Genomic DNA, 12007 nt, shown 5'->3' on the forward strand with positions numbered 1-12007 from the left:
CTCTTTTTTTAGCATAAGGTACCTGTTCTGGGGAGGCAGCAAGACATCGAGTGGCCAGTCCTCGACAGAAACTGAGAAAACTCCTCAGGGATTTCTTTCGTTCTACCATCCTTTTGTCTCATCGGCAGCCCAACAGGAATGTGCTATGAAAACTCTCAAATTCTTAGCGGATGTCGGGGTGAGCATTCCACACAGGTGACCGCAGAAGCTTGGTTTGGGTTTCTGGTTCCAAATGGAGCTAACGTCTTCAAGCTCTGAAGTGAGATGCTGCCTTCTTTAGGAGTTCAGGAGAAGGCTGTCTACAGATGTCAGAAGACACAGGGGGCTGCTGGCACATTCCACCAATGACCTTGACGCCACTAATGAGCTTCCATCATGTGGGCTGCTGTTGCAATGCCTCAAGACAAAGTAAGGGCAGCAAGATGGGAAGAAAACAAACGGCAGACTCTGAGGTAGTCAAAAGAGAAGGAAGGAAGACCACAGCAGAATCTGAATTAGGAGGCTCTGGTGACTGTGGTGTTTAATGACTGAACACTTTTAAAGGCGCATTTAAGGTGTCCCTGTGTAAGAGGCTTTCTGCCTCTAGTAAAATGCCGGTGACTTTTAATGTGAATGTGGGAAAATCTTGGGAGTAATTCTCAGAGCAGAAAGAAAGGACCTGCATCTGGGTAGATGAGATAGAATGGGCCAAGAATGGGGCCATGTCTCTGCTCTCGCAGCTTGCAAAGGCATCACGGTTTTATATTTGCTTGTCTATTTATACACACGTCTCCTCTGAACCTCTTAAGGCTGAAGGCCTTACAGCTTTTAAAAGAAACCCTCCTTTGGTACATTGTCATGAAATCCTGTGCACAGTGGTACTGAATTCTGTTCTGGCATATGTCTTCCTGTATTAAAAACATTATAGTAATATTGTTAGCAAACTTCTTCCTGAATGAACCGTGCACTCCATACTTCTTCCTTACACGACTGAGGTCCAGGAACTCCCTTCTGAAGGTAGATTTTCATGATACATTATAGCCTAAATTCCAGACTGATATTTCTGCGGTCTTTCACCTCACCACGTGGAATCCAAATGTTTCATAAAAATTCTTAAGGCACAACTAATGCTACATTTGAATGTCTTCTGTTCAGGTAACTTCTCCTTTTCTTCCTGTTGTCCTGTTGTCTAGCACCTTAACTAGCAGTGTTTGTGCTAGCACCTTGACTAGCACCTTAACTAGCAGTGTTTGTGCTAGCACCTTGACTAGCAGTGGCAGTAGAGGTGGGTTGGCCTCTGCAGGCATCTTCCATGGTGTCCTTGGCTTCCTTCAGCTCCCTGGAGACTGCCCTGCACTCCTCAACTTCACACAGTCTCTGGAACTGAGGCTTCTCTGAATCAGGAGATTTGGTGCCTATGTTCTTCCTCCTTTTCTATTTTTCTTCCACTACTACTACTACTACTACTACTACTACTACTACTACTACTACTACTACTACTACTACTACTGCTACCACTACTACTACTGCTACTACTGCTACTACTACTACTACTGCTACTACTGCTACTACTGCTACTACTGCTACTTCTTCTTCTTCTTCTTCTTCTTCTTCTTCTTCTTCTTCTTCTTCTTCTTCTTCTTCTTCTTCTTCTTCTTCTTCCTCTTCCTCCTCCTCCTCTTTATCCTCTCAATTCTCTTCTCCCTCTCTTCCTTCCCTCTTCCTCCTCCTCTTTATCCTCCTCCTCCTCCTCCTCCTCCTCCTCCTCCTCCTCCCTCCTCCTTCCTCCTCCTCCTCCCCTTCACTTTACTCTGTTTCAGGACCAGGAAAAAGATGACATGGCTACCAGAGGCAGCCATGACTTTTTATTGCACATTTCAGCTTCTTCGGCTCACACTTTCCTGCCGTCTGTTTTGCTTTACTTACAGAGTTTCAACTATGTACTTTCTCTCTCATCTTGTGCCACTGTGGTGGTTTGAAAGAAAATGGACCCCATAGGCTCATGGGGTATGGCACTATCAGGAGGTGTGGCCTTGTTGGAGGAAATGTGTCACTGTAGGGTTGGGCTTTGAGGTCTCAGATGCTCAAGCCAGGTCCAATGTCTCACTCCCTTCTTGCTGTCTGCCAATCCCAATGTAGAACTCTCAGCTACTCCTCCTGCACCATGGCTACTTGCAAGCTACCATGTGTCCCACCATGGCCATAATGAACTAAACCTCTGAACTGTAAGCCAGCCCCAATTAAATGTCCTATATTAGGGTTGTCATGGTATCTCTTCAAGGCAATAGAAACCCTAAGAAAGTCACCAGCTTTATTTCAAAATATACTGGTCTAAATTCCTTATTCCTTCCTTTAGACATTCATAAAACTTTCTTGCTACTCTTCCTCTGTTGTGTTTCTGGATGGCGTTCTGGTGTTTTTAATACCTTCCTGTCTCCTCTGCCTTTATCTTGGCCACGTGCTAGCTGAATTCAAGGAAGGATGACATTAAAGTTAAAACCCTTGAAATAGGCTACTGCTTAATAAGATAACGGATGTTGTGCATGTGTGTGTGTGTGTGTGTGTGTGTTCCGTTTCTTCAGATACCCAACTAAAATGTCTGGCAATGAATAAATTATAAGAGCAATGAAAGCAAAAAGGGAATTCAGTATATGATAGATTTGGCCACTTGTGGGATTCCCAAACTTTCTTTAAGATGGAGTATGTGGTGAGGAACGGCAGGAAAAAAAAAGATGGGATATGTGGTCAGCACGCACCCAGGTCACTAACATCTGGGAAGGCCTGAGGTGACATGTGCAGGAGCTACAACAATGAACCTCCCTGCAGATTCCAAGAAAGGAAACCAAGTTCTATACTAAATGTGAATGGATAACCAACCATCACCTTGCTTGGAATAAGCCTCACTATGAAAGAGAAGCTTACACACACACAGACACACACACACACACACACACACACACACACACACACACACACACTTACATGTGTGTGCCCAAACCAAAAATAAATAAATAAATAAGTAAATAAATAAATAAATAAAACCCAAACAATTCTGAAACTATTTAGTAGAAATTATTTAGGAGCAAAAAATATCTTTCAAATTTCTAAGTAGAATCTTTAAACAGATTTGAGGAAACAATTCAACAGTAAGGTAGAAATAAGACAACATAAAAAGGCAATGACAAAGAACAAAGTAAACTTTCAGAAATCAAATAATCTGATTACCAGGCCAAAAGCTGAGCAGAATACATAACAGATGATGTTAAAACAGAAAATAGTAGGGAAAGGATAGTAGGTCACACCCATATCTGACTGTCAAGCATTTCAGGAAGAAATTCAACTCTAGGAATAGAAGTAGAAAATAATCAAGAAATCAGAGACTTCTGTTAGAACTCCTCTAATAGCCTCTGTTTTCACACCTACGGGCGCTGGTCTCCTGGATCCTGCAGTACGGTCTTCTAAAGCTGGCTGGGAGAACCAGGATTGCTGTACCTTCAAGAATTTCCCTATGCCTCTCCAATTTTGTAAACACTAAACATCTCTACCACATCTCACCAAACACAACCAACATTCTCACTACAACTAATGTCACCACCACAGCCAGCATCGTCAGGACAGGCACTGTTATCACCACAACCAACATTAACACTTGCCAACATCCTCACTACAGGCAACGATCCTCACCATGCCCACTGTCATCGCCGCAACAGCCTTCTCTCCAGAGCCAACATGGTCACCGGGGCTGACATTCTCACTGTAGCCAACACTCCCATCGCCCGTCAACAACCTCACCACAGCCAACGTCCATTCTTCCCTCAGTCAACATTCTCTTCACATTCTTACCATAGCCGCCCTTTAATAATACAACCACTAGCACAACAGGTGACATTACCATGGTAACCAGCATTATCATCATAGCCACCATTATTACCATGTTAACCACTACCACCACCACATATATTTTCAGTCGTACATAGCCACTACCACTATAGCTGCCATCACCCCATACCCACTGTCACTATTTTGTCCTGATTTTTAACACCTACACATGCTTCGCTACGTATGCCCGGGGAGAGGGATGTATTATAAGCTTTTCTCTATATCCACAAGACTGAGCAATTGATCAGTTTAGACAGGCATGCAGAAGGCAGGTTTAACATCTCCAAGTGGGCAAACACTATTCACTGATGTTCTAACTTTAACATGCTAGAATTTATTGCATATGTATTCCAAAGTTGAACTCCCACCCAGCATTTAGCAGAACTAACTGGGATTCATCTTACTTTGCTGAAAACTTTATATTTTTATAAAGTAGTAACATTTATCCATGTGCCGTAACAAATAAAAAAATATGTATCTTCGATTTTGATTACAGACAGAAAAATAGCTAGTTGGTTTCTAAAGTGGTATTCATCCTAATAATCCTCTTTTCCTCGTGTCGTTTTTCCTGATCTATCCTTGCTGAGTGATGTCAAGAGGACTAAAAGCCCTGGGCATTTCTAATGTCAAGCTAGACATTGGGGAGCCATTCTTCCACCCAGGCCAATGGCTCATTGGCTTACGAGGGCTGATTTGCAGACCGTCTTTGATAATACTATTAAAAAGCACCCGCTTAAAGGATTTATGAAGGAGCTCTAATAATCATCATTAATCATACACAGTTTTGTGATCAGCAGTTTAAATGACATCCTGTTGTTTTTTGAATATTTATCAGTCCTCGCGGTTGTCTCATGTAGGTTTCAGTATAATAACTGACTGTTTTAGCTCAAAGAAGCACGAGTAACCTTACTGTCAGAAAACCCAGTTCAAAGTTGAATCGGGTCAGGAGGTGCTGTGCAGGCTGCTGGTGCTGGTGAGGTAGTGGTGGGGGTAAAGATATCAGTCTTACCCATGTGACAATCCTATGAGCTATAATCCAACCTGGCCAGGCAAAATATAACCATTGGTACAGTAATGGTAAAACTCTTTGAGAAGTAACCAATAACTCCCTGACTGGATGTGAGTCCCACATTATCTATAAAAAGTGATCTATGTCTAGTACTACAAATCCAGTCTGAAACTTGTCACGCAGCTTAGGCCCTAGGAGGGAACCTAAAACATCTGATTAGATGAACTGACTTAGCATTAAAACACCTTCTAAACACAGACAAAGGCTACTTTCAAAAAACCTTATTCAGAGGTTTCTCCATGAAGCAAACACAAAGACTCGTGGTTACTCAGGTACTGAGGATAAAGGAGAGTTGAGGGCTCAGGTATAAGTAAGACATTTACAGAACCTCCTTAGAACTCAGAGAACACTGCAGAAGAGGGGACAGAAATAATACAGGCGTCAGAAGACGGGGATGGGAGGGCTGGGTAATTCCATCTCCTAAGTTTGACACAGGCAATGCAATCACGAGACCATAGCAATTGTGCCCACTGGCACTGGGCCCACATAAGTCGCTCTGCCCTGCAGTCGGTTATGGGTGGAGAAGGGGTGCATGGGGTCCTACCAGTTATGCTGATGTATGGGTGGTGAACAGATTCTGGGAGCGGGGCAGGTACAGGAACTAGATGCATATCTGCTGGCCATCCTACCAGGTTTGGTTAATTCTAAACAGGATCATACAGATTGCCACAGTTAAACTCTTTGGGGAAACAAAACCAAACCAAACTATGCGAATGTGAGGAAGGGTTTTTTTATGGGGCAAAAGGCTAACAGGGATGGGAAGGAAATAAGAGAGGGTGAGGGAGAGAGGTGCCAAATGTATTACATGTTATGGCATTGTTAAATAGTGATAATAACTGTCTAACTTTTAAGATTATGCTTAATAATACGGTACTTTGGGATATGTTTATGAATGAAAATATAAGTATTATTTAAATTTACTTCAGTGGCCAACAGTGACGGGCTAAGCTGACTTTGCCTATCTGACCAGGGCACAGGACATCTGGAATACTCCTGCAGTCTCATGGGAACTCATCAGGTTCGGGTGCCCTAGAAAACACAGTGGCAGCGTTTTACGAAGGATGCTTTCTGTGTGTCCTGATCCTCAGCAGTTATCCATGTGCAGATGAAGACTTACATCTAAGCAGAAGGGCTGCAAATGAATATTCATAGCGAATTTGTGCGTGTTTATCCCAAAGTGCAAACAACATTAGGCATCTATAAACCAGTGACTAGATAAATAACCTGCAGCTTTCCCTTACAATAGAATGCTACTCAGTAGCCTGGGATGGGAATAAAGCACCCGGCAACACAGAGGGACCGCAAATGCATGCTGAGCAAAAGCGGCGAGCCTGAGCAGGTGGTGGACGGGAAGTCCTGGAAATGGGTAGATTTCAGGTCAGTGGATGTTGGGAGTCGGGTTGTATGAACAGGGGGCTGAGGGTGTGGCCATGGGAATGACTGACAGATTGATTACCATAGTGATGGCTTCACGTGATTGGATGCATTTGTCAGAATGCATAGAACTAAATATATTTAAAGAACAAATTTTACTTTATTATATCTAATAAAGCCACTCTGTGGTGGTTTGAGTATGCTTGACCCATAGGGAGAGGTGCTATTAGGAGGTGTGGCCTTGTCAGAGGAAGTGTGTCACTGTGGGGGTGGGCTTTAGAGGTCTCCTCCTATACTCAGGCTCGACCCATTGCATAACAGAGCTTCTTCCTCCTGGCTGCCTGAGGATCTACTGGTCTCTCCTGGTTGCCTTTGAAGATGCAGAACTCTCAGCTCCTTCTCAGTACCAAGTCTGTCTGGATGCTGCCATGCTTCCTGCTATGATGATAATCGACTGAACCTCTGAACCTGTAAGCCAGCCCAATTAAATGTTGTCCTTATAAGAGTTGCCTTGGTCATGGCGTCTCTTCATAGCAACAGAAACCTTGACTAAGACATGCTCAGTGTATCAGTCTAAAGATGAGCAGCGCTTACAATGGGTATTCTTTATTTGTATATTTTTATACCTAAAGATACAAATGAAAGGGAAAAAGGGCACTGGCCTCCTTAGCCTCCCAGCAGAGAGAGGCTAACTTAATTGCTGTCGTATGGCTTGGTAAAGGCGATCATGTTACCATGGTTACAAGCTGTTATTTCCTCTTGTATTAAATGTCTAATATTATTAAATTATGACTCATGAGCGGTGTAGGGTCAAGCTCAGAAACAAACACCAGGACAAAGTCACCCTAAGGCTTCTCGTTTTTTAAGAACTCTGCTTGGCACTGCTGTTTGTGTATTTTTTTCCCCCCCGACAAACACATAAGCAATGGAGAGACGCTCCTGAACACCCTGGCAAGGAAATAAAGGGGAAAACAAATCGGAAACTTCTGGGTGAACCTGCAGGCAATTCTAAAACTGGCCTGCTACTTCTAAAGCCATTTAAGGTTCTTTATTATGATTACGGTGTGTGTGTGTGTGTGTGTGTGTGTGTGTGTGTGTGTGTGTGTGTGTGTGTGGTGTGCGCATGTGTGCATGTATGTAGCAATACTCTCAACCGTAAATGAATTATAGAAATGACCATCTATCACAGTTGTTATGGTTGATCTTTATGTCCTCCAATGGCTGTTAATGCTGAAGACTTAGAAACTATCAGGGCCTGGTGCTGGCAGGTGGTGGAACCCTTAAGTGAAGAAGACTCGTAGAAGGAATTCATGTCATTGAGATGACCTTGAACTGGGTGGGGCATCAGCACCCCAACCCCCTGTTCTCCCCTTTGCTCTCTGCTGTCTAGAGATGATCGGTTCTGTCTCTCCACACCCTCTCCACCATGGCATTCTACACAGCCACAGGCCCAGAAACAGCACATACAACTGACCGTGCCCCAAATTATCTGAAGCCATGGGTGAAGCACACGAAGCTCCAGGTTTGCTTATCTCGGGTATTTAGTACAATGATGAACTGACGTCATGTTTCATGGCTGTGATGACTCTTAGAGCTGAGATTCAACTGAACTAGCTCTGGTGATTTATTCATTAATGACAGGACCTGGTAGAAATACGAGCCATAAAAAGCACTCACATTTTAAACACGTGTCCTCACAGAATAGCCATGTACCTGCTTAACAGCCAAAAGAATGAAAGGCATTGCAAAGGCCATGGGCACAGTGCCGCTAGTTACTAAGGAGGCACCACATGCATGGCATACCGATACAGCCATGAGCTCTCCTGCCTTGGTCTTTATGATTGCATGATGGCATGAGTGACAACCCAGAGCTCCATGGGTACCATGTTGTTGCTGTGTCTTGGCTCTGGTCCTTTCATCCTTTACTCAACACATACTTTTGCTTACCGCGTGCCTATTGTGATTCTTCAGATACTGCATCCCATCTGTAGGATGAGGGCCCAGCCTTCCAAATGCGGTTATTTGGAAAAGGGGGTCATTGCAAGCACGATTAGCTACAGTGAAGTCAGACTGGAGCAGGCTAGATGCCTAACCTTGCATGAGCTGTGTTCTTATGCAAAGCAGAAATCTGGACACACATACAAGAAGTGCATCCCGCGAACAGTAAAGCAGAAAGTCTGCCAACCGAGGGCAGACCCAGCGGCCTGCAGTCTGTCAGGTACGTTGAAGGGCAGCTTCTTTCTCACAGCCTTGGAAGGAGCCAGCCTTATTGATGCCTAGACCTTGAACTTGTAACCTCCAGAATGTGAGGAGCTGTGTCTCATGTCGAATTCAAACCGCAGTATAAAAACAAACAAACCTTTGCGTTCAAGCACATTTCCTAGCAGCAGAGCCATTGTGCAAATGGAACCAGCAACTGTTCCTTCGAATGACTAAGGATCCCTTCTACAGCTCTTTGTGGAACAGATGCATGGCTCGTGTTCCCGTGCTGAGACCCCAGCATGTGTCTCCCTGATGCAGCAGAACAATCTCTCCAAATGCAACAAGCCTCAAGGTTTTATCTGCTTTTAAAGGAATTAGAGACATCTTTTCTGGAGGGAAAGAGGGCCTGCTGCCTGAAGTGTGACAGTGGCTTGCAGGCTATGGCTGCCATTCAGATCTTTGGGGAAACGGACAGATTTTCATGCTGGCAAGCCCCATCCCCGCACCCCTTGTTGGGGCATATGGACAACCCCAGGAGCCTCACACAGCAGCTGTTGTATTGGCTTTCCAAGTGCAGGAACCTGAGCGATGACTGCAGTGACATTTTCCTGGCTGGCTCTGACCTCCAAATCTCACTGATTGGTCTAGCACATACTGTGAACAACAACCAGTTAGGACTCAGAGCCAGGACTCAAAGAATGACTTTAAAATGGCAAGAGGTGTTAAGACGTAATCTCCATGACCTGGCCATTGATCACTTCCCAATATGTGTTTTTTCTAGGCAAGCGCTCTACCACTGAGCTAAATCCCCAATCCCCCAATATGTGTTATATATGTGTGTGTGTGTGTGTGTGTGTGTGTGTGTGTGTGTGTGTGTGTATGTTTGTGTATGTTTGTGTATTTTCCTGTCTGGCTTATCTTTTTGAGGTAGTCACCCTTAATCATGAAAAATATTTGTAGGAAATTTATGGTCTTGGTTTAAGACAACAACCAATATGAATTTAGGGAATTTAGAAAGCACCCAATTCACCAAACAGTCCAATTTCCCACCATTTTAACAACTTTCTCTGGTTTAAACAAAAGCAATCTTTTTTTTTTCACCCAGAAAGCATTGTTTGGGTTTGTGTATTTAAAGGAGTAATTAAAGGATACCCAGGTGCAATGGTGATGATTTATGTCAAGTTAAAGACCCCAGGGCCTGGAGAACATTCTTCACCAACTGATGCGTTTAGACACACATCCATCTATGACTTTTTTTATTCTAGTTCCCTTACTTGGATTTTCCTCTGTCCACAGTATTTCTCATAGCACACACTCCCTTTCCTTAACCCCCAGATCACAGCTGCCCCCTTTCAACGACAGCTGCAAATTCTACCAGGTCCATGAGCTGTGGAAAGAGTGGCCATATTGCCACTGATATTCTTCCACAGAAGCACAGCTTATCATTCCTGAAGCTATGTAGCCCCGACTCAGGACTCAAGCAATCATGTAATCACAACACTTCTATTCATGTGTGTATGTGTGTGAGGGGGGGTACATATATGTGTTTCTGTGTGCAGGTGCATGTGCACATGCACATTCATGAATGTGGAGGCCAGAGGTCTATTTTTGTTACCGTTCCTCAGGCACTATTCACCTTGGTTTTGAAGTCAGGACCTAGCCAATTAGCCTAGGCTGGCAAGACACAAGTCGCGGGGCTGTACCTCTCTGTGACTCCCAGTGCTGGACTTCTAAGTGTAATCTTGGCAGCACCCTCAGCTTTTGCACCTAGGCTCTGGGGATTGGAGTCAAGTCATCAGGCTTGCCTGTTGAGCATTAAGGACTGAGCCATCTGTCAGTTCTGAAACCTGGTTAGACCCTAAGTATAATCCAGAGATGGAAAGCACATAGCTTGTATTGATGAAAATCTTGGAAATGAACCAAAAGCAAGTGCATGGCTTTGTCCAGCTTCGAACTTAAAACGTTTCTAACTATAAAATATGTTACAGTCAACAAGAATTTGACTATATAAAATGGATATATACATACATACGTCCCACACACATGTACACACACACACACACACACACACACACACACACACACACATTCCTATTCATGAACCACTTTTTAAATCTCCCACTTCTTGCCCTTCATTTCCTATCCTCAGGGTGATTCTCAACAGATTTTTCTCCAGAGTCTAGATGTCCCAGTAGCCTTCAGTGCTTTCCTTTGCTGTGATTGTAGCGTTTCTTGGTCATCCTTTCTCCTCCGTCACCCTTTCCAACCAGTGGCTGTCTTACGTACCCCACAAAACAGGCGCAGCCCTGTCCTCTCTGTAACATGTGCCCAGTACCTGTTGCATGCCCTGTAGCCCTGTCCTCTCTGTAACACGTGCCCAGTACCTGTTGCATGCCCTGTAGCCCTGTCCTCTCTGTAACATGCGCCCAGTACCTGTTGCATGCCCTGCATGGTTTGCTGGAGGAACTGCAGCTGCTGGTCCTTGGTGAGGTTCTCCTCTGTGCGGAAGAGCTGCTCTTTCTCTTGCTTCAGCAGCTCCACCTCATTCCTGTAGGCATCCAGCTGCCACCGGAGACTGTCGTTCTCCTCCTTGAGGGCATAGGCCTGAGCAGCCAGGGCTGAATGATAAACACAGAGGTTTGGGGAGTTACCACCCTGCTGAGATTGAGGGGTCCTGCGGTGGAAAAGGAAATCTCACCTAAAATTGGATTCACATCAACTCAGAAGTTAAACCCTGGTAAGCAAGCCTCGGGGCTCTTTGTCAGTTGGTGGGGACCACATTAGGGTTGGTTTTGTAAGGATGGAGCCTCTCACATGCTAGATGAATACTGTGAACAGAAGTCCCAGAGTCTCTTTAATCTATTCAGTGTGTCCTAGCTTATGTTAGGAATGTTTCCAGTGGTTTATCCCCCAGAATTCCTTCCTCTTGACCTCTACCCCCCAAACCCGGATGCCTTCACAGAAGCTGATCTGCCATGCTCAGTGATGAGAATAATCTGACTTCTTGGTGACCATCCCATCGGCTGCATGGCTGTCCTCTCTCAGGCTCTACGACTGCTCAGTTTCTTGGAGTGCGTCTTTCTTCAGAGAAGCGGCTGTGTCAGGGCTGAGGCATGCACGCAGCAGATGCACTGAAGGCTAACACATGCAATGGCCTCCCAGGGGAGGGAGGAGCTGAGGTACACAACGCTTCTCCTTGCTCTATTGCCGGGACAGATTGCACAAATTGTTTTCTCTAACTGCCGTCGGAATGGAAACCTAGTTCTACCTGCTTCACCGACAGATTAAAATTCTCTTTTATTCCCTACAAGGCTGAGTGGTTACTTTGCTCCTCCCTGAAACCTGGGAGTCTCAATGTGTTGATGCTGACCTAATTTGTGTAACTTCCCGTCTTCTTCTCACTGAGAAATCATGGCAGTTCGCTCAGGGTCTTACATGCCTTAAAGCTTCAGAAACATCTGAAACCAAGTGACAGGGTGGTCTGAGACAGTGATGGAGGAGGAG

The 12007-nt window shown here is 44.6% G+C and overlaps 1 protein-coding gene across 3 annotated transcripts in view; it reads right to left on the minus strand.

Moving 5' to 3' along the window:
• Positions 1-12007, minus strand: part of Enox1 (ecto-NOX disulfide-thiol exchanger 1) — a 272854-nt gene that overhangs the window by 69775 nt on the left and 191072 nt on the right. For all 3 annotated transcript variants that reach the window (XM_032918167.1, XM_032918166.1, XM_032918168.1), the window contains one exon: positions 10937-11121. In XM_032918167.1, the coding sequence (XP_032774058.1) occupies positions 10937-11121 (185 nt within the window). The remainder of the gene's footprint in view (positions 1-10936; positions 11122-12007) is intronic.

This window comes from Rattus rattus, chromosome 12 (assembly GCF_011064425.1).
Source record: "Rattus rattus isolate New Zealand chromosome 12, Rrattus_CSIRO_v1, whole genome shotgun sequence".
Lineage (NCBI taxonomy): Eukaryota > Metazoa > Chordata > Mammalia > Rodentia > Muridae > Rattus > Rattus rattus.